Source organism: Pleurodeles waltl, chromosome 7 (genome assembly GCF_031143425.1).
Source record: "Pleurodeles waltl isolate 20211129_DDA chromosome 7, aPleWal1.hap1.20221129, whole genome shotgun sequence".
Lineage (NCBI taxonomy): Eukaryota > Metazoa > Chordata > Amphibia > Caudata > Salamandridae > Pleurodeles > Pleurodeles waltl.
This window is the reverse complement of record NC_090446.1, coordinates 1196451680-1196475955: the sequence shown is the minus strand read 5'-3', so window position 1 is coordinate 1196475955 and position 24276 is coordinate 1196451680. Positions and strand designations below refer to the sequence as shown.

Here is a 24276-nt window from a genome sequence, read left to right as displayed (position 1 = left end):
CTGCCTAAAAGTTGGCTACAAGGAACTCTGCAGCAGGTGTTCTTAATTTGTAAGTAATTGCCAAACACAGTGATCCCCCCAACCCACAACCCCAGAGGTCAGTGCCCAGTGGAGCCGCACCAGTCACACCGCCCTAAAGCCACCCTGTGTCTCAGAAGTCAAGGCTTGAGAAGACAAGTAATAAGCACTAGACAATGTATGAGTTTATAGTTTGAGTTAGATTTGTATAGCAATTAAAAGGGTTTTCAAGCAATAGGAGGCACAGGCAATTGGCAGTATACTACTGATATACTACATACAGGCAAGGTATTGCTATACTCATACGTTATATCAGTCTGTATTGCTTGCCCTGCATATGGCCATCTCAAGGATCGCTTCAGGGTTCAAGGTCTACAACCAAGGGCAACTCAAGCAAGAGACAAGAACACATGAGCGAAACTAGAAAGTTTAGCCAGGCACCTTCTTAAACAGTTAAGTTTTGATTAATTTCTCGAACTGAAAATGGGCTTTAACAATTTGGGGTACTTTTCAGTTGCTGGTTCCAGAGTTGGACCTCCTGGTTGGCTAGAGTCCGGCTATCACAGCCATGTCTGCTAATCCACGCTGCAAACCTCACTTGACCTATGAGGTCTGTCTGACGTCTTTAATATTAAGTAAGTAAGTTCATCTGTGCACCTATAATGTGTGATTTGAAGGCCTGGGAGGGTGAAGTACCATTATGAGCCTTTAAACATTGCCAGTACGCGTCCAATATTGTAGTCGCGAAAGTGATAGCAATGAGCTCTGGTGAAAAGGACAAACGATTTCCTAGTTCCTAAGCAGCCTGAAAACAATGGCGCAATATACCAAGAGAAGGATGGCTAATATAGCTGGAAACTAGGCATGTTTTTTTTCCAGAGAGACCTAAGCTAGAACTCAGAAATAAATGGGCTAAGAGGTCCCAGACCCCTAACCACAACTACTCCGATGCCCATCTCCATATTAGAGAAGTGCAAAGTTTTTTAAGTGCCAATTGATGTTTGTTTAAACACACAGCAATGTGCAACAGTGCTGTCCTTGTCCTGAGTTTCTCCTGGAGATTTGGAGTTGTGCTGGGTTCTCCTAAACGTCCAACTTCCAGTGGAGGAGGGATGCAGGATCTCCGGGTTTCCAGATAAAAGCTACAGCCTCAATTTAGCAGACTGACTGTAATGGATAGAGGCATGTCTGTGCACAAATTGGGCAGTGCCAGCTGTGCTGATCAGTGTCGGTAGGGTTGGCCCAGTCAACCAGTCAAGCAGGATAACACACAGAGTACATACCCAATGATAACTTTAGAGTGTTCTATTGAGCTCAGTCAGCAGGTTTCCTACTTTCAGAAGTGTAAGCACAGCAACCTTACTCCTTCATAGGACTAACTTTGCAACAGTGAAGAGAAGAGATGCACTCTATAAATGCAAGGAAGTACCCTTATGTGCCAGTAAGGGCCCCTCATATTACTCATCCTTATATAAGTAGTCAGGAAATGGGTAGATTGGAGGGATCTGTTTAGATTCTTTAGCACAGTGTCGGCAGCATTCAAATCCAGGTCGTAGCACTAGTTGGAAGGTTTAACACCCATCACTGCACATGCTGTACATTCTGAGCTGGAATAACAGTAATTTGTCTCAATAGGGCACAGTGACCCAGCGAACAGCAACTCCTGCCAAGGAACAGATTGGGCATAGGCTATCTGCAAGAGTACTTCCATGCTGCTAAACAGCCCTGAAAAGACCAATCATGCTCAAGCACTTGGCAAGAGAGCATCTTATAAGAGCCATTACAGGAGCCAGGGCTTAAGCCTTTGACAACCTCCTACTGACAAAAACTCTTGTAATGATGCTCATGGGGTTTGAGCATTTTCAGACCTGATGGGAGTTTGTGTCACATGTTTTCAGTTTGTTGGAGGGGAGCAGCAGACAAACATTTCAGATCCAACTTTAAACTCCAAAAGGCTTTTCTGATATAAACCGAAAGGTACCCCAGGTATAAAAAAGCAATGCTTTGAAAACAAATCTGAACACTTTGCTGCTGTGAGCATAGATCCTGAGGAAGAGACCTAGAAGGCCCATAAGGAGACTGACCTACCTATAGTTTGCAGGCTTTATCTCGCCCAGAGGGCAGGACTGTCATCATAGCACAGTCTTCAGACAGGCTGCTGAGGTGGGGGCTGCTGTCTCCACCTTGTCTCTAGATTCCACCCAGAGCCAAGACAGGGCTACGAGGTGCTCAGTATTCTGTCCGCTGCACTAGAGAAGGATCCATACAATCTAGTACTGCTTCAGTATCGACCCTCGCTGGCCAGATCACACACAGCTGCAGTATGCTTTGATCCGCAGCTCTGGGCAAGACTCAGACATCATGAAGAACCTGGGACTGACCCAGAGCCCTGCCTGGAGCTAGAACTTACTGCTTGCTTTTCTATTTCTATGGCTCCTGGGGACCAGGACGTCTGGTGACCTCACTATGAATCCCTTGCAATTGTAAAGGCTGCCTTTCTCTGTGACAGGCTGCTGCTGATAAGTCACCCAGGGGAAAAGAAAGAAGAGCAGGACACGGTTCTCTCTCTCCTATCCCCCCCGCTGATTCAGTGAAGTGAAGCTCAGCAGAAAGTTGATGCTGCTATGTCTACAAAGCAGACAGTGAACACTGTGAGGGTGCTGACCAGGGGGAAGGGGGTGCTGCCACGTGCATGGGCAGTGCAGGGGGCCCCCTGGGGCCCATCGCACCTGTTCGCCGATGGCCTTTTCATGGTCGTGCTTCCGCCATGAAATGGCTGGCGGAGAATGAGGTCGAATTCCCTGGGCAGCCCTGCTTACAGCGCTGCCCTGCTGGATTGGGACCACCATCTACCGCCAGACCGCCGGGATCCCTGATCCTGGTGAAGCTGGCGGTCTCCTCGTGGCCCGAAAACCAGGGTTTCAATATAGTGGCAGCGGTCCGACTGCCATCCGCAAGTCTGGCGGTCTAGTGACCGCCAGAATCGTAATGAGGCCCACTATCTCAATTAATGCTAACACTCTATTTTCAACCCTAAATACCCTTACATCACGATGGAATCCATTATTTATTTCATAGTGGGGTAGGCTAGACTCTATTAAAATGATATTAGTTCCTATAATCCTCTTTTCTCTCTCTATAATCCCATCTTCAGTTTTTTAAAAACTATACTCTATGTTAATGGTTTTCTTATGGAACAATAAAAAAACCTTGTACGTCTCTCAATAAGCTTCAATTCAATAAATATGCAGGAGGAGTACATTTCTCAAATTTCCAAGCTTATCTTGCTGCCACCTTTTTAAAACACTGAACCCATCACTACAATGTAGCCATTCTACATGTGAACAACCGCTATGGACAGAATAGGAATTAGTGTTCATTCAACCATTCTCTTTTTCAGAGTGTTTGTATTTTACCCACAGACCTGCATCCATGACAATTTCTATCCTCAAAAAAGCATGTAGACTATTACAACCTGTTTTTATTTCTAACCTTTCTACCCTAGATCAATTTCTTCATTATTCTATGTGGCACATTAAAATGAATAATAAGCCGATCTTTTGGAAATCTTGGCAAGAGCAAGATTTGTTATGGATTCATTAATTAATGCATAACCATGCCCCTATCACTTTCGCACAGGCCCAATCTTAATTTAAATACTTTTAATTCATATAAACTCAAATACCACATTTTAAGCTGAACAATCTCCAAAACATATGCCTCCTTACATGCAAATACCTCTTCAATATCCAACCCTTCATATCTACAAACTTAGGTACTAACATCTCTCTCCAAAATATACTCTCAGCTTACTTCCATTTCTGAACCCAGACAAAAGACACCACTAGAATTACCCTGGAAAGCAAACTTTTTTCACTTTCCTTATGTCTAAAGATCTGCAAAACTGCTTGTGCTGCTAATGCTACCCAAGCATGGTTTTTCATATACAAGCGACTAATTATTACACCAAGTGCTTTGCATAAATTATCACACTAATTTTCGGTCAACATGTTTAACATGTCACTGCTCTTAAGCTCCACTTTTAAACATATGCTATTTGAGTGCCTGCATATTCTATATATGTGTATCTCAATCAGTTCTGGTTTCAAGTCCGGTCATAAATGAATCGTATTTTTCACCACATATCCCTTTCTCCTTAACTATCCTCTTTTTAGGTAGCCTTTCGGACACGTAGAACAATTGAGATTTTAGTATACAGATTGTAAACTTATTAATTGCTGATGCGCTTCAACAAATTACAAAAAAATTGAAAAATCCTCTTAATATCTCCTATAAAGCATGGTGGTATTGTTTTGTTACAATCGTATACTGGATACAAACTATGTCACCCCAGTCTCCCTGGCTATTAAGAGAGAATTTCTTTGGTCACTGGTAACAAATTTTTGGATTCCTCTCCCTCAGTGGGTAATTTACGTCATCCCCTTACTCAAGAAGGGTAAAACCCCCCTTAGCTTATCTAGTTATTTAGCTGGGTTCAAATTAAGTGTCATCATATGATTCACTCATTTATTTGTGCCATTATTCCACATTATTGTGATACCTCTAATTCATTTTTATTATACTATTTTTTTCAATATGACAAATGTTTTCTATATTTCCCCCCTTCCTCATCTCTCCCTGATTTCTTTCCATAAGTTTCCAATAATGTCATACTATCTTGTGGAAAATCTCATTGTATGTAATGCATAATTGCTTTATGGTACTGTAACTGTTATTAATATTTTATTTGTTTTTATCTCTCTTTCAATAAAGTTTACTTTATAAACTTAAAAAATAAACATATATCATTTTCCTTTGGGTGACTCCGTATTTCTTCTTGCTCCTAACTTTTTTTTTTTTAGAGCAAAAAGAAACATCATGTGTATTTGCACTTTATAAATATTAGATACATGTCTTCATTAGAAGGGAGTCATAGGATTGTGGGTGGAACAAGTGGTAATGCAAGCTATATCACCCCAAGTGCTGCGTCATGTCTCACCATGAGAGATGCCGTGGATCTAGGAACTCAAAGCACGAGCTCCCCAGAGCTGCCATCGATGACGGTGGATGGGGATTCAGACAGCTTTTGGAAAGTGCACAGTCGGGACTAGCAGTTAATGTGGTTATGGAAACCAGACAAGGAATAATGTTTGTAAATCTTCAGTATAACAGTATTCATCCTTTGAAAGACTGGTTCTCAACAGTAATATGACACTAGTAGCCCTCTACACCATATTACCATATTAGAATACTTGTGCCTTACACTGTGTAGCGACCCTGATGTTCCAACTTTTTGTTTTGGCTTAAATTCGACTGCAATGCCTGTTGCAGACTAGGACCCTGGATTTTCATCCTACGTTTGCTTTCTGCTTCATCCCTCAAGTGTAACAGCTACTACTATCGCTGAGTCAGTGGTGTGACCAGTGGATAAAGACCATGAATGCACTTGGCTTCCTGTCATGAACAGAAGAGTACATCTGCGTTCTACATCACATGCAAACTTTTGTTACTATTTCCCTTATGAAACTTGAAGTTATTCATTCGTTGTGCTTGACTTTGTAACCCATTCTCCGTGGAAGACCTAGCTTCCCATTCATCTGCAAGACTTATTCCTTCTACAGCTGTTCTGCCTTAGTTTCTATCAGAGTGACGATGGCTGGACTTTAATCCTACCATTTCTGCAGCATTGTTGACTACCGAGGCCTTCAACAGATCAGGTAACTAAGGAGCATCCTTAGGAGGGGTTAGAGAACATCTACATTTACATCACCTGGCACTAGGAGTTAATTCTTTGTATTTTCTGTCACACTGCAAAGCACTAGAGTGCCTAGGTCCACTACCCAAGAGAACCAAAGGCAGTCTTGCTTGTTGCATTCATCTCCAAGTTCCCCTGTGATTAAACCTTTTCCTGTCCAAAGTGATTGTTAAGCTGGATGGTGCTTGTTTGATATGGCTGTTTCTAGCAAGGTGCCCAGCGGCATCTCAAGAGGAGGGCCTGATGGGGCCCATGCCTTAGCCTTGTTTGTTCCGCTGCTCATGCCTGGACAAAGCAGCTGCTAAATGTACCAGGAAGTGACACAGAAAAACAGACACTGTACCTTAATTTGTCCAACTAAATTTCATTGCAAAGCAGTGTTGTTCACTTAAATATATATGTACCTATATGACTGTGCAGGAACAGGAAGCGACCCTGATCTATGCCACTCACTGGCACAACCTAAGAGAAATCCATGTGTGATGTACATTACACATTTCCTTTCAAACACCCAATTCAAGGGAGACTAGCATACGTCATTCTCTCTACAGAGGCCACTGGCTCCAGAAACAGCAGCATAAGATAATCTCTCCAAGTGGTGGGGGGGACACTCACTCAGGAAAGAGTGGCAGGCTTCATTCCCTCTGGAAAGGTCAGTAACTCAAGAAAGAATAGTAGAAGCCATTCTCTCTAATTAGGTCACTCATTCAGAAAGGAGTTGGAGAAGCAATTCTAAATACTGCTCACTAGACTAAGAGATGCCAATGAAACCCGCCCTAGACAGCAGCATAGCTTCACTGGGTATTTGTGGTGTTACACCCCCTTAATAAATGCATTTTCTGATGAACAGTTGGATACAGGTACTTTCAGTCAGGTATGGTGAGGTGTCTGACGGATTTCATCTGTGATTTTGGCATGCGCACACTGACAAAAACATACACATTCTCTCATCTATGTTTTAAAGCCCTAAAAAATGTTGAATAATTTACAAAATATTGTGTTTGTCACTTAGTACTTCTACCATTCCACGTTCCTCTCCCTTTCCACTGCCCTTAGGCCCTCTCATGCACCCTGCTTTTCGTATAATGTAATTTAACATTATATGTCAGTGATTGTGGGGAAATCTGAAGTTCACAGCCCGCCTCCCCCCAATCATAGTGACCAAGCTACGCCCATGACCCTACTCTGTACTGCTCGCCAGCCTTGCCCATGAAGGATTTATGGAAACAACTGTACTTTCCTCCCTCAACTAACTCAGGGTAAGCGAGAGCAGTGGAAGCCCTTGTTCACTTGTCCTAGAAATGTAAGTGTAAATCTCCCTTCTCCACAGTTTTAACTATCTCCTACTGAATGTAAGCCTACAATGTAGAATGCATTGAATATAATATGACTGTATTTAGATCCTTCACTTTAAACTGTAATGTACACAGTATATATGACTAATCGGAGCATATACTTTATACAATGCAGTTTACAGTGTGTAACTATATTTAGAGCATACACAGTAAACTGCATTTTGTATAGTACATATGACTGTTTATAGGCTTCACTCTGAAATGTGCATTATATACACGACTATAATGAGAGCCTACATTGTAAACTGCATTATATATATCTCTTGTTTTTCAAAAGGAAAGCTTTATAATATTAGGACTGTCGTACTAAACCTGTATCCCATGAATTCCTTTTGTGAAATGCATATCCTCCAATTCCACTTCACGGGTAAATTAGCGCACTAACATTCCATGGAATAATGTCTGTTTTATCCCAAAGTGTTTTTTTAAAACATACCCTGGGAAGAGTGGCGGAAGCAGCCATTCCTCAATCACTCACCTGCCATGCCGCTGAGGGCTGGGGAGGGATGAACTCACAGAAGACCTGCCTTGCGCACTTCCGCCCCGCCTCCAGTCTCTGCATAGAGTCCGAGATGGAATACAGTAACACAAGTGAACAAGAGGCATACGGTGGAAAAGCCTAATGAGGCTCCAGAGGCGGCGGCATTCATCATTAGCTGCACAGCGCCTATCTCAGATGTCTATTATTCAGGAAGTGACATCCTTAATTACTGTAATGACTACTGCTCACTTGGCTGGCTGCATCTTGTTTACAAAAGCTTAAGAACTATCATTATTTTTGTAGTACAAATATACATATTTTATTGTTAAGCTCTTTGCTTACCTTCATATAATGAACATATAATTATCCTGGGAGGACGTCTGTGCCTTGAACTAGCGAAGGGAACATTTGTGCAAAATGGTTTCTGTACTTTGTGTAGGATTAAGTGCAGGATTTGTAATCTGATTTTTATGATGTGGCATTTTCAAACTGTGTAACACATTTCTAGGAGGTGTAAGAATAGGGTTCTTATTAGAGAATCCTATAGAGTACAATTCTAATCAGAAAGGCGCCTTCTGCTGGCCGCAGAAACCATTAGGCTGACAAGTCAAACGAGGTGCTTCTCATATCCCATAGACACATTCTAACCTGACAAGAGAGGTTCCTCTCATTAACCATAGAGACACATATTCTGACCTGACAAGAGAGGTTTCTCTTATTGACCATAGAGACACATTCTAACCTGACAAAAGAGGTTCCTCTTATTGACCATAGAGACACATATTCTGACCTGACAAGAGAGGTTTCTCTTATTGACCATAGAGACACATTCTAACCTGACAAAAGAGGTTCCTCTTATTGACCATAGAGACACATTCTAACCTGATGAGAGAGGTTCCTCTCATTGACCATAGAGACACATATTCTGACCTGACGAGAGGTTTCTCTTATTGACCATAGAGACACATTCTAACCTGATGAGAGAGGTTCCTCTCATTGACCATAGAGACACATATTCTGACCTGACGAGAGGTTTCTCTTATTGACCATAGAGACACATTCTAACCTGATGAGAGGTTTCTCTCATTGACCCTAGGGAGACATATTCTGACCTGACAAAAAAAGTGCTTCTCACTAACCATAGAGGTACATGCTCTGACTGGACAAAAGAGGCGCCTCTCATTGCCCATAGATAGACACACTGTAACCTGACAATAGAAGTGCCTCTCACCGACCACACAGACACGTACTCTGAGCTAACAGAGGAGCTCTCACGTGCCATAGATACACAATCCCCAAACTAACAGCAGAGCTGCCACTCACTGGCCATAAAGATACATCCTCTGAATTGACAACAGAGCTTCTCATAGTGGCACATACCCTGAACTGACAACAGAAGTGCCTCTCACTGACTATAGCTGCACAGACCATGAACCGACAGAGGTTCCTCTCACTGTCATAGATACACATGCTCAGCTGACAATAGATGTGCCTCTTACTGACCGCAGAGGCACATACCCTGAATTGTCAACAGACATTGTTCTTATCTACCACAGACACATACCCTGAACTGCCAACAGAGGGGATTGTCGCAAACCACGGAGACAAAGACTATGATCTCACAACAGAAGTGCCTTCCACAGACCACAGAGGCACAGACTGGCCTGACAACGGAGGCATCTCTTATCGAGACACACACACTAACACACAGATTTCCAATGAAAACCCTGAGTGCTTCCTTTCTATAGTGATGACAGAAGAAAGTAGGGCAGCTACAAGATCCAGGCTCGCTGCTCGAAAAGGAGCATTGACATGTCTTACGTTCCTTATGCAGCAGGCAGCAGAAACTGAACAAAATATGGGTTTTTGCACGTACTCGTTTAGTTAATGCACATTTAAAAAATGCTAAATCGAAATACACCACATTATTAGAATAGTTTCATGAGTGACACTTTAGCTCCATCCATGACGTACAGTGATGAGCGCACGCTGAACTTGAAGCACAAGGATCTCACTATCAAATCCTTTTCAAATGCGAATCATAGACATCAGAAGTCAGAAACGTGTCTTCTCTGTAAGAAGTTACCGGTTCATCCATGCCCTGGGAGCAGGGGGGGATAGGCCTTTTATCTCATTGAGCATTTTCCCGGTGGGCTGTAGCCTTTGGAGGCTGGTTTTCAAGTCCCAGGGCAGATGCTGAGGCCTCTGTCACTTTATTGCAGCAGATTCGGTGAGAGGGGGAGACAGAGAGAGAGCGCTAGAGGAGGGAAAGTGGATGGCGAGTGATCAAAGGGAGAGAGAGGAGAGAAAGAAAAGAGACAGAAGATGGATGGATGGATGAAGAGTGTGGAGCAGAAGCAAAGGGGGGCTGGTTTGAACGTTTTTCCAGGGGTGCTTTTGCCTCGCAGGCCAACTCTGTCCAGAAGCTAGTTCTCTTCTTAATGGGCATACTAGCAAGTAGTCAACAAGTAGACAAAACGGGCCCAAAAGCCCACGAAGACGTATAAAAGCTACAACAGTTTCTTCTGCAACTAACCTGTGGTACAGGAAGCACTCACCTTGCCAGGTTGCTCAACCAGCCCCTCACGTACCAACTATACACCAAAAATTAAAGAACAAACGTAACCAACAAAAAGAGAGCCGTACTACCTGTGTTATCGGGTGCAACCTACCTCGTCTGACGCAGTGGGATCGGTAAGGTGACACACAGGAAGGGGTCGAAGGTGTTGCTCTGTTTATGACAGTGAGGACAGGTCAGTGAGGACCTACAACAGAAAACAATAACAGAAATAGTTAACTAAAATAAACAGTTCAGGTTTACCAAAAGGAGTTCTGTATTTTGGGTTTACAGCAAAAAATAAAAAAGTTAAATAAATGGAATGCAAGCACTTCAATTTACCTTTGTTCTTTTCTACAATACTTCTCATTAATATAACAGCATCCTAATGCTAAGATAAAGCCCACTGATCTCAACATGAGACCCAATGTGCTCCTCGTGATATCTGCAGTATTCTTTTAACAATTTCTAACAAATGTTTGTTAAAGAGACAAAAGAAACCATGTCTATTGTTTAGCCATGTACCCAACTCAAAGTTGTACAGTTTTCTGACGCAATATTTTGATCTTCACACACGTAAGTACATTCACACCACCGATGACAAAAACAACCCAGAGTAAAATGAAAATAAACATACATTGAAGAATAACGGGCATCTATCGGTTTGTCACAGAAGCGCAGTAAATATTTTGATTTGGCACAATTATTTCCTGCAGCCTTTTTCAGGATGTAATGCATGCACTAGAAAACGTGATTCAATCGGGAACTGTACGAGACAATATGTAATGTAAATAAAATGCCATGCAGTGTTTAGGTTACATTTTACTGCTCAATTTAAATCTGACGTTTCCAGGGTCCAAAGATAGCAACCTGGCCACTGCATCAGGCAGTGTTTTGGAGAACTGATTTATACAAATACATATAAACACCAGAAAATATAGTAGCATGTAGCTATGATACGTAATTATTCAAGGAAAATGGTTATTTCAAATAATTACATATTTATAGAATTAGTTTGCGTTAACATTTTTGCTAAGAAGAAATCATTTAGTTAGAAAAATAGACACAGGATATGTGAGAGAGCAACAGAATAAGAAACGTCATATATATAACAAATATATTCGGAGAATTTCAAATTGCGGCGATATCCCTTTAACACACTTTCTATTCTGATATGTAAAATAATTTGTGACAATATAACAATTACCCTTCAATTAGCACCATAACACCAGCATTCTGAGCCATAGGAGCCTGAAAAGCTGTTTTTGATGCAAGACACAACAGAAAACACCGCAATAGTCAACCTGAGGAATTAAGATGGCTTCTACCACAATGTTGCTCTGCTTGTCCGCCAGAGGAGAGGAGGTATGAGCTTTCCAGATAGAAGCCATACAAAAGTTAGCTCTTGAAGTTGAGGTCACATCCATAAGAACCTGTAGATATTTCACTTTACTAGGAAGTGAAATAGTGTGTTCTTGGAAGACTTTTTTTACATTTAAACCTGACTAGGCACCTTAGGTTAGGGAAACCTTCAATTTTAAGTGACAGCTACTCATCCAACATGTCATGCAATTCACGATCCATTCCTTACAAGGGTTTAAAGAATCTACAGTCATGACATCTAGAAATACAGATGTTTCGGGTGAACATACAACTGTCATTTGAAATGAAAAGTCGGAACAGATCAGAGGGTAGCAGGAGATGTTGAGAAAAACAGTGAGACTGTGGAACTCTGTTGTTTCTAAGTGTCTTTGCAACAGGTGCAGAAGCAAATTGATCCCCTTAAAATCTTTATGATTTGTTTGAGGGAAAATCTGGGAACCCTTGTAGGTGGAGTTCAATTACAGTTTTCCAGCACACCCAGAAGGTCAGGATTGCATACCATGTCAAAGTCAGCAAGCGCGTCCTAGAGGACGAGAATACCACTAGGTTGTGCATCTCAGCCCGAAGAAGAGTATGTTTGTAGCTGAGTAACAACAGAGAGCTATTGGCAGCTTAGCTTTAAATCACATACAAAACATACAAACCATTTAATAAGGGTGCCTCAGCTTCTGGTCCGATCCCTGAATGAATAGGTGCTAAGTAGCGATACGGTTCCAAATAGACTGAAATTGGGTATGGTGACATGTTTCAATATCATGTCTAGTTCCCTCTCTAACCCATACAACCCAGATGACATGAACCCTTTCAAGTTGTCCTCATTCCCAAAAATCAATAAAGAGTGCCTTTAGGTCTTACTGACAAAAGTAAATTCAGGCTCTCCAAATGACCCTTGCCCCAAACAATTCTAAAAATGTTTCTCTCCACTATCCCAGATCCGGTCATGTCCTTTCTCAATCAGTCTTTCAATTCTAAAAAAGTACCCACTGTGTTTAAGGTAGCAATAGTGGTACCCCTCCAGAAAAAAACAAGGCGAAGATCCCCTCACCTTGAAAAACTACCACCCAATCTCCTTTTTCTCTTTCCTAGCTAAAGTACTTGAGGTGCATGTGGCAAACAATCTTTGCACCTTCTTAGAGGAGTCTGAGTTTCTGGGCCCACGTAAAGCCAGCTTCCGCGCTGCCAATTCCACCAAAGCAGACATCCTCTTTGTGATGAATGACATGCAAGTAGAAGGCAACTAATACAAGACCCAGGCACTGGTGCTCCTTGATTTATCAGTGGGCTGTTACACAGTGAATCAGAACCTTTTGGCGGACTGTGTGAGGGCCGCAGGGCTGAGTGGTCCGGCACTCGAATGGATTATCTCCTTCCTAGGAAACCGATCTCAGGCTGTTCGCTTAATCCCGTTTACCTCATCCCATGTCCATTCAGACTGCGAAGTCCCACAAGGATCTTCCTTATCGCCCTACCTCTTCAACATATACATCCGCACCCTAGTTCGTACGCTCAAATAAAAAAAACTGCAAAATTTACAATTATGCAGACAACACATAACTACCTTTCAAACTAGATAACTCCCCCAAATCTAAAGAGCATTTTCAATCTACAATGCTGTTCAACCATGAATTGATGAACAGTAATCATTTGAAAATTAAACACAGAATAAAATTGAAGTTATCACCAAAAACAGTTGTTTTGGCCAACTAAGTTAGGAGATCCCCCCCACCCCAAAAAAGCAGTAATAGGTCTTGGGATAACCACTGACATCGGCCTATCTATGAGGCCACAAATTGTCTCAGTAATCTCCTCTTCTTTCTCAATGCTCCACAAATGAAAGAAAACAAATCACAAAATTCCTCACCTTTGAGGCCCTTGTCCAGGCTGTCATCGCCCTCATCCTTTCAAGGTTGAACTATGCCAACTCTTTGCATTGGCCTACCTAAAGGCCCCATTAAAAGACTCCAAATTGTCCAGAACCAGGTAGCCCGCCTAATCTATAAACAACCCAAATGTTGCCACATCACGTCCTGATGAAGGACCTCTAGGGGCTGCTACAGAACAAAGAATAACCTTCGAAGTCGGCTGCATCATTTTCAAGTCACTCCTTAGTAAAAGCCCCTTCGTCATCAACTCCCAAATCCAGAAGTACACCCCTAATCACCTATTACGTTCTACCCATATGAACTTCTTATCAGTTCTTAATTTTAACAAGAAGAGATTGGGTGGCACCAGATTTTCCGTTATCGCCCCCAAATTTTTAAACACCTTTCCCCTTGAAATAAGATCGTCTCCTTACTACCCAGAATTCAGGAAATTATTAAAAACCTGATAATTTAGACAAGCATACAAATACTAACACACTGCGTATTCTATTCAGCACCTCACCTCCTTGTTCCCTCTTTAGCGCCATGCAACCATTTGGTGTACGCAAGCTCTATAAACTCAGTAACATAACACAGAAGTGCGATTTAAGTGACATTTAAGCTGTCCATTGATCTGAAGTAGAACATTAGGGCTGCAACAGTTTATTCAAGTGAGGCACATCTTCTTTAAACATGATAATGATTAGGGTTTGAGCAATCTGAGCAAAGGTGAATCTTTGATTATTTAAAATGCTAACACAGGTCGCAAGGTTAGTCGGTAGGCTTAGGAGTAACCAGAATCACTCTAGTTCTGTCAACAGGCATGGGATGAGGAGAAAACGGGATACTGAAACAACTGTATGGTAGTGCATCTGGTAAGGGCCTCTGATGCATTAGTCAGGAAGAGGCCTACATTTCTGTCTATTCATGTCAATTTTTGTAATATGCAGACCTACCTAAGAAAATAATGTAACTCCTCTGAATGAGAGAAAGCAGGTTTAAGGCTAGAGGTTCGACAGAATCTATATTAATCTAGAATTAGATTAGTACATTTTTATCACGAGCTCTTTGCTTTCCATGACTACATTTTTGGGGAGTTCCAAAGTCAACGATGCTATAAAAGTCAACATTGCTGATTTTTTTTCTTCACTATCAAACATTTTCCTTTGGAAGTCTTCCCTCTTATTATTATGATTTTAAATAAGAGTAAACAGCATAATTTCCCTCTTCCTTTTGCGCGTCTTTTTTCCAGTTCATCAGTTGACTGGATTTATATTTGGGGGGTTTCTGGCCAGTCCCTGTATTTTCTTTGGAATTGTGCTTCTTCTAGTCCTTTTCTGCCCTCCGACAGGGCACTTCGATAGCAAAAACGTCATCTAGAGTGTTTTACTGCTATTTTAATTTTTCATTTACTCTAACTCTACTGCGTCTACAACACCCAAATCTTTCACCTTTTCTGAAAACTCTTCTTACTTTTACTGCAAACTAAGTCATGTACCCGGCCTCGGTCCTCAGGCGTTTGTTTAAAATGTTATCCCTCCCGCATGGGCACAGCACACCAGTGGCAGGAGTGAGACGTAACACAGCTCTATCGGTGACTAGATTTTAGATTTCTTTTTATTAAAGGTACACATATTTCATGCATTGGTGCATTTGGAATGATAGTTCTTAACAATAAAGGCCAGCGTATCCAATAACCTCTGTCTTGATTCAAGTATAATTTTATATTTGCTCACAGTACGGACTACATGGTTGAAATCTCAAGGTCATAATTAACGGCTGGTAAAACTGACAATTGTACACTTTATTTAGAATTCTTTAGCATAGGTAATACAATATAATGTAGTGTGTACACACCGCAGTCTCCGGTTCCTTTCTCTAGCTTGCCTGGCATGCATAGGCACACGGATAGACTGGTGAAAGTTATTGGGAAAGGCACAGGGTACACCCCACCTCTGGCTGTATTTACCCGGGCGAGGTACCTTTGTTCCCCGACCGTTGGATGAGCCCTTTTAGCTCCAGATCCAACATGTAAGGCTTGCCTACCCCACATCATAAAATTATAACTTTACCCACAAAGTTTTGCAAAGGGGACAAACATCACATCTGGGATTGATTCCCCGTTTTTTCTGTTCCATGTTTTTAAGATTCACAGTGAAATAGTGACCAGAAGCTCCAGGTGTTTCCTCCCACTTTGAGCCTAGTGAAGTGAACATGGACCGCGGTGTCACGCGTGAACAGAGAGCTATGATGTCGTTGAGGTCCCTCTCTCTGCCAATGGGTAGGATACATGCACACCAAAAAGAAAGAATGAGGGGAAAAAAGGGACGGGGGGGGGGGGACACAGGTGCCACTCTGCTTCTTCTGGTTGGCCAGCTCAGCAGACATATGGATATTAGCTACAGATCAACGTAGGGTTATCAGGAGAGTAAATACATAGAACTAAATAAACAATTTAGCACTGAGCATTTCCTACTAAACACCTGAGCAGGTTGCACTTTTGTGAGCCCCACACCAAAGAGGATACAAGTATGGAACTATGGGATGCCAGAAAATCCAGTAGAGCCAGATGAAGAAAGGCCTAAAAAACGTAATAAATAAACAAGAACCCTGTCTAAATCCTGCTACCATGAGGGAACTGGAAGCGTTGGAAAACTAGAATGGCAGAGGATCACGTTACAGTGTCGAGCGAGGTAAGTCAAGAAGCCTTAAAGCACAATGTAAAGTTGCCAGGCAATTTCTGTATGTTTTATCAGGTTTAAACACTAATTTGTTCGATGACCCTGGAACTGATTTGTCTAACCCAGAAGCGAGAAGGGGTGATCGGTAAACTCCACTTCTCTGGAGGGGTTTGCCCACTCAGCACTCTGCCAACCGGTTTTTCTCATGTGCGGGTGTGCCAATGCTAAATTGGCGAGGAAAAGCAAGAATATCAAGTGCTAGGCCACCTCCTAGCGAGATTTCTCAATGCGGGCAGTCGCAGATCACTACCACTCATGTTGAGAAAGCTGCCACTCGCGTTGAGGAGGCAGCCGCTCGAGTTGAAAATCTAGTAGATTGGCAGAAAGAAGTAGCGCCCTCTGGCACAGCACATGGTGCTGTACGTCTTGATTGTACTGCACAGGACAAGCTAAAAATTAGCAGAGCACTGCAATGTTCGGAATTCTGCCTCTCGCGGAACTGAAGGTTTTTTTTAGGTAACTGCAGAATTTCATAGAGTTCCGTCCACCCCTAGAAGCGAGTACACAGGGGATTAACAGTCTAGTTTTTGAGTTTACTTTACATTGCCTGGTCTTCTCCCATCAATGCCTATGAGATCCTCACCATATAACGTCAGCCAGATGCTTTCACAAATTCCTAATACTCTATTGATGGGCAAGTGAAGGATCTTTCGAAAGTTTAATTGCAGGTGGAAGCAGGGGTGTTTGGTAATGTCTCACTTTCTTATTTCCTTTATTTGTGAACTTTCTCTGCTGGGGAGTTTTGATCCCCATCTTTTTATTAGTAAAACCCCTAAACCTTGCAGAAAAGCACAATCTTGGAAGACCCATCACCCTGGCAGCCAGTCAAACCTGAGGGGCAGCATGCATCTTAGTCCTATTGAATGATCACAGCATAACAAACAAAGGCACCCTTGTACTTATCAATAGTTGCAGGGTTAGAAAAACATTTGTGGTAATTAATGGCCTTAATAAGAGCGGAGACAAGCTCAGAGCCCTTCTAAACCATTCAATAAAATGAACTACATTCTATACACTTTAACAAACGTGTAAGCAAAGGTAGATCTTTTTTCGGTTTTTCTGTTTTTTACTAAATTGGTGAAGGTGACAAGGTCTAAATATTTTTATGTGGGAGTCTTTTACTCCCTGCTTTTCAAAGTTTGAGTAAAAATTAGTCAGAGTAAATACGTGAGCAGAGGATTAAACTATTTAATTTATTACTACTTGGTTTACAAAAAGAAATTACTTACTTAACCAATGAGGGTTTCAGAGGACTATGGAGCAAAGGGATATAAAATTAAGTATTGCAATTGAGGTTAACTGCAGAAGAGAAAACTATGAAGTAAAAATAAACATACTTACACGCTTTAGTAACATCAGTACAGAAATTGTGGATAAAGCGAGAAAAGAGGAGATCGTCTTTAGGAGAGAACGATACCACAACCTATGCATAATTTGCATATGAAAAAAGTAACAGGCCATGTGTCACCACTTTGTCTACTAAAGGGATCATGTATATATTGAACAGCCTAGGGCTCAAGGTGGAGCCCGAAGGAACTCCATGAGGTAGCATGTAAATCAAGGAATTGTAAGGTTTTCTGATTACTTGAAAGGAGTGATCATCGAGAAAAGATTAGAATGAGAGGGAAAGTCCTAAAATACAATAGTTGGATAGTCTCTGGAGGAGCACCTGGTTAGATACTGTATCAAATCCTTCACTCCAGACCAGAACATTGAGCGCAGCAGCTCCTACTCTGCCCATCTCCAGCCTGAGGTGCTCAGTAACATCTATCAGCACAGTTTCTTTAGTGTGTTTTGATTGGAATCCCGATTGTGAGGAGTGAAGCAGGCTGTTAATCTTGAGAAATGCTGAGGATTGGTGATTAGTGTGCTTTTCAAGGATCTTTGTGCCGAGAAGCTGTGAGATTTGACGCTGGTTATACTAGTAAGAAGCCTCCAGATTCAGTTTAAGTGAGGGAAGTACCATACATGTTTCCAATCCCTTGGAACCAGGACATGAGACAACGAAGTACTGAACTATCTCCAAGATGGGGAAAGGTGTAGCAGTCACCAGTCTCAGAGTTCCCAGTAGTGGGTCTAATGGATAGCCTGACTTAATGACACCTGAAAGAGCCAAAGAATTGGTGTAATTCAAGGGCTGAAATGATGCCAAACTGGACTCCCAAAAAGTGGTGGAAGCTATTGTGGAATATGACATGGGGATGATATTAAAAAAGCCATGCATATTAGCCACCTTTTGAAAAAGAAGTCTGCCAGTTTGTTAGTCAATTTGAGAGACGCGTTTGGGGCGGTACTGTGACTGGATTCAGCAAAGGCTTGATCTGAAAAACTGTTTTAGGGGAATTTTGAGCTGAGGCAATTTGATCAGATAATAAGCAGCAATTGCGGTCCAACAGGGGCTATGATAAACCTTAGTAGCTGACTTCAGTTTTACTCTGTCTTCTATGGAGTATTCTATGCACCACATGTGTTCGAAGCATTTGCAGTTTTTATTTAAGGCCAAAGCATAACTATTAAACCATTAGACCAGAGAGAGTGAGTTAAATAAGAACATTTCCTCTTCCACCGCGTCATCTGTATCAGAAAATGAAGTGATCGGATATCTTGACACATCTGAACCTTAATCGTCACCAGTTCTTGACACCTCACATGTGCACTGCACCTGTACAGAGAGCCGGATATTGGGACATCACTATGGAGAAGACTTTCAAAACCAGCCCTTCTTCTGAAGCGGCCATTTCCTTTGAAACACAATGATGGCTACAAGTTCGGGAGGCACTCGATTGTACAGCCAGTCACACATTCTTCTGTATGATCCTTCACATCTTGTTCATCACACGTGGGAGCCCTGGGTTTTGTCCAGATGTGATCAGGACTGCTCTCACATCAGTATTCATCTGTGAATTTCTATTGTTATGACTACAGTATCTATTTTTATTCATTGTGCAGAGTGCAGACTTGATCCAAGGAACAAAACTACTGCAGGTTACAAAAGGCTTGAAATCAATTTGCACATTGAAGGATTATCTGTGAGGACATGAAAATGAGAGCATTCCCTAGAGGAATGCCTCCCATTTGTTTTGGGAGCACTGTGAGATCCGTGAATACGTTTGAGCCCTGGTGCCCTGTGCTATGAGCGACAATCAATCCTGTCAGCCCATTTTGAACAGTATCACTCTCACCACACAGGCAATAGCATCCACAATCATTTATTTTGGTGGTTGCGAGTTAAGGTAGGAAAACAAGTGTGCTCAAGCAGAGCTATATTAGTGATCTGGAAGGAGTCTTGAATTGGCAGCTCCATTCCCACTAAACGTGATGCTTTAGGAGTTCACAGGGATTCTGTGATGATGGCCAGGCTTAGAATGAAGGTACCATAAAATGTCACCATACCCAAGAAACCACCTACATTTGATATGTTGTAAGGGGCAAAATTGTTTTTATAACCTCAATCTTCTTAAGACTATATATGATACTTGCTACAGATATACTGAAAGAACTTTAGCTGAGGCTTCAGAAACTCACCTTTCTCTCAGTCTTTGAAGGGTAGTGCAAAATCTCTCATACTGCTGCTGTTCAGGCAAGGTACAGATGGGAATGGCGTTGTTGGCATTAAGTCTATGCTCACTTTATATAAGAATAAGTGTAGTGACCCAAAGTTTTTGTTAGAACTCCATTAATGGTGCTGCCAAATATTTACATTGCCTACACCTTAGTCCATATCGTATTACTTTCTTCCACCATTCTACATCTCCCGCCTCTTTACCTCACTCTTCCAAGTTGTTTTCATCCCTGCTTTCTCCCACTGTCACAGTTTTACAAACTTTCACTTCATCCTTCTCCCTCTATTGTCTGCCTTTTTCTTTCTCTGGGTCAAATTCTGATGATAAAAAAAATCAAGTGTCAGTCTCCATGAATTCGCAACAGCGTCCACCACCTGGAATTAATTGTAAAAACACTGCACGTGTCGGAGAGCACCTGCTGAACTGCATACTGAAAATCCTCCCTTTGTAGCCCAATATGGGCTGACAATGTTGTGATGTAGTGGAGTCATCGAACAGCTCCAGTTGACAGTAGTAATCCATGTTGAGGTCTAACTTTGAGAACCATAAGGCCCCGCTTTAAAGTTTTATCAATCGCGGAGGTGTGGTGTAACTTTTTAGCTGCATCATCTCTACCAGTGATGTCTCAAGGACATCATTTCTTGTGTCCAGACATTCTTCCATGTTGCATGAGTGTTGTAGTAGTATGAAAAGGAGAAACAGTTTTTCCAGTCTCATCAATTCTTTCTGCACGTGTTTGTGGCAGAGATGCATCAGTGTCCTAGTGCCACTGGCTGCGCAGACCAGTCAATATGTACTATCAACTTTCTATTTTTCTAGCACTTCATGACCATAAAGGGAGTTTCAAACACTTCTAGCATGGCCTCAGTGACAAGTGCTTATGATCATGGTTAGTATGGGGAGTTTTTCCTGGAGTGTTGTAACTCAGAAATTCGCCCCAGCAGCAGGTAGACTTGAACTTCAATTTGTTTCATGTTGCACTGAATAGTACGTTTTGATGGGATGGATGCCGGGCCTCCATACGCAAAGATTTCAGTCCCTGTTTGGATCCAACCACTCACTCCATTTACCATCGCTCCTGTGTGAGCTTTAAAGAAATGCCCACTGTGTAAAGCAGAGCCCTTCATCCACGCCTAACTTTTTAACCAGCAACACCATGCATTCTGGGGCTTGTAGTTTTAATTTGCCAACGTGGAAGAAGAGCCCTCTTGACATTTATGCTTTTCAGAAACAGTAGCTCAAATTTTCCATCTACTTAGCTGGGACTTTTTTTATCCACAGTCTGAGAAGTAAATCTGATAACTTGCTTAGCAGAGTCCAAAAGTGGCCTCATAAATGGAAAAACTGATAGGTATGCAGGCCCAATGAATACTCCCTGAGCGGGAAGGAAGTAAGATTTCACAATACTGACTCATGCAAAAGAAATGCACCGAGAAATTAGATACAATGCCACCTACCAAAGAGCAGACACGCTGCTCGCAGTGAACCAGTGAACCTATGGTATTTTCTTTTTACCATTTCCCAGAATTATTAAGATCATTTCTTATCATTGGCAATTATTAATTTTATTACAGATACTGTTGTTTTGCTGAAGAGTAACTATTAGAGGGTGTAAAATGTTTTTTGTGCGAAGGAAGTTTTAAATATACATCCTTTGGTAAGTAAAATGAGGAATTTCAGCCTATGGGTAAAGGCAGAGTTTCCAGACTTTTCTCCAGCTATGTATGTAATGGGTATATAAAGGATCTGCCCTTTACAACTCACCGTCATCGGAGACGGTGCAGCCTGCTTACATCATACCTTGCTTTCATCTGATTGATGGAGCGGGGATATAGCATATGAGGAAGCAGGGCCAGCCCGTCCTGCTTTACCACTCATCAGTCCCTGATCCACATCAATCAAATGAAGGCAGGAGCAGGAAATGACAGATGCAAGCTGCGCGTGCCATGAATCCAGCTATGGGGCACTGCAAGTAGGTGACACTGAGGGCATGATAGAGTGGACAACCTGAAAGGGCTCTCAGTGAAGAGGTCATCACCACCAGAAAGGTTTGTCTTGGGGTGGAAGGCAGTGTGCGGCCAGCACCAGCCGACGGTCCTCCAGTGGTCTAGGATGGGACCTTTTTGGACTGTTCTGGGAGAGTTGCCATAAAATCGCAGGTGGCTAGGGGATGAACCAATGGGATAGAGTGGATATTTGCCAAGTGGTGCCAGTACCACACTGCCCTGAATTTTTCTATTCCTACTATGGGTAGGTACGCTCCTTCGCTTAGCTTTGCTACTTCACACAAGCCTATTTTGTTCTTATAACCTTGGCGATGTTCTACGGAAACCTCTGAACATCATTAAGTGATGATGTTTCATACTATTCCTGCCCTTGTGCGAAAATGTATGTGGTTTCATTAAAGTAAAAAATATCTTTCAATGCAATATGAAAGAAGCCGTTGCATAGCTATAGGCATTCATACAGGAAAACTCTTCTCGCTTTGCAAATGGAGAAAACTGGGAACCTTGCAAAATTTGGGAGGAATAAACCAAACTTCACACACCCTTTGAAAAAACATTTGAGGTGGTTGCAGAGGCTTCATTTATGCAAAGTTCCACTGATGATGATTTAGTTTTTCGCACTTCTTTCAGCGAGATGCCAGACCACTAGTCTTGACCGGAAATCAGCATGTTCTTGCCCCTTCCACCCCTGGCACCTACATATTGAAAAATCAGGGTCCCAATCAGCAGTTTTGCCTCCACCAACCATGAACTAAGGCAACTCTGGGAGCTAGAGAAGACTTCTAGTAGGACAGTGTGGAAGGTGATGCTCTCAATATTGGATAATAATATGAGGGATCCTCAGAAGGACCAGTCGCGATAGCAGGTCTGATGGGGCATCAAGTAATTACTCATGAACTGCTATTATAGCGAAATTATGACTTTGGTGCTGTGCTAAACCCCGAGGTATAAGGGTATTTCATAGTTTCACATGATTTGAGAGAAATCATTTTACCCAGTTTTGTGTATTTCTTTCTGTAGAGGCGTAGCTTATTATAACTGTCCTGGAAAAAGTCAAGCTTGCTTGCTGCCCATGCCATTTTGGTGCAATATGATGAGGCTGGCATTACATTGTTTTGCATGTTAGCCTACACTTGTCCGTTTCCTAAGTATTTCAGTAGTCTGAATCCATTTCTAAACATTGTGCCAGCCTCCACCTATCTGTTTCCTAAAAACTGCCCTAGCCTGCACCTGTTTCCCAAAATATTTCAGTTGCCTGAATCTACTTCTAAATACTGCCCTTGCCAGCATCCGTCCGTTTCTTAACAACTACCCTAGTATCAGTGCTTAATTTGTAAATAAAAAAGTGGCAGTGCCCAAAGCTCTCCTCTTAAATATGCGGCTGATGCATTTAAATGTGCAAGCACGAAATACTGAGGCAGCATAATCCTGAAGCCACATTGGGCCTCTTCAATCCATTTACAGCCACTTCCTGCCCTTCAGCTCACTCTTGCAGCTTTCGGCTTTCTCCCTTTGTGACGCTTTTTTGTTTTTCTTTTCCTCCGTCTTTCCCATATGTTTTCTTGCTCTCAGCAAATGCTTGAGGCAGAAGAATAAGGCGGGCCCTCAAAAATAAAAAGCACAAATTAAGCACTGCCTAGTATGCAGCTGTCTGCTTACTAAAAATGTGCAGGGCCACAGCAGGCGCAGTACCACCACTGCCCAGGAGAGCGAGGGCCACCTCACTCTAATCTGTGGCTGTCTTTTTGTTACAAAAAGGAGGGGGCAATTTCCTTCCTGGCATTTGGTCCCAAGGCTCCTTTCCTAAGCCCCTGAACATGCCTGTAACCACAAACTGTTGCTAAGCTAGGGTGGTCACCTCACTCTATTTTATCACAGATTCTGTTTTCAGTCCTGGGCTTTTAGCCTACAAATCATAGTTATCAGGTGTTTTAGTCCAATTAGTGCAACAGAAACAAAGCAAGACTACAACACCCATAATGCATTAGGTTGTCACTTAGATGCCCAGCACTGGAAATAGTGTGCGTGGTGACATGGTGGCCACGATATTCTAAACAGTGCTCTAAGTGACCCTCTCCATTTTTAAACATGGCTCAGTCTCTCACTTCTTCCTGTTCAGGCACTGCTGAAGCCCGCACCTATTTCCAGGATCTTTGGAATTAAGTTGTGGATTTTTTGCACAGCTATGGATTTGTTGCATTTCCCTCATAGTCCATTATCTGCTGGATAATCTTCAGATTTTAACAAAAAATCTTTCTAGCTCAGACATATCAAAAGTTACTAAAAATGATGCAAGGTGTTTGCTCCCATTGGAAGGCAATTCAAGATAAACTGGTCAACTTTCAGTTACTTATTTCTGTATTTGGTTGTTAAACTCGTACCAATGATGCGAAATCTTTGCCCATGCTGTATTATACCATGTGTAGAAATCACAAAATAATGAAGCAATCCTGTCAAAATATGTGCCGCATTAAGCCGCATGATTTGCTTTAATTGATGCATCACCTTGTCAACCCCTCCACATGAATTGTTGCTCCCATGATGCATAATTCCTG

At 42.1% G+C, this 24276-nt stretch overlaps 1 protein-coding gene across 1 annotated transcript in view; it reads right to left on the bottom strand.

The window, feature by feature from the left end:
• USP43 (ubiquitin specific peptidase 43) overlaps positions 1 to 24276 on the bottom strand; it is a 750310-nt gene that overhangs the window by 392988 nt on the left and 333046 nt on the right. Inside the window, exon 4 of the mRNA XM_069200325.1 lies at positions 10282 to 10374. Coding sequence (XP_069056426.1) covers positions 10282 to 10374 — 93 coding nt within the window. The remainder of the gene's footprint in view (positions 1 to 10281; positions 10375 to 24276) is intronic.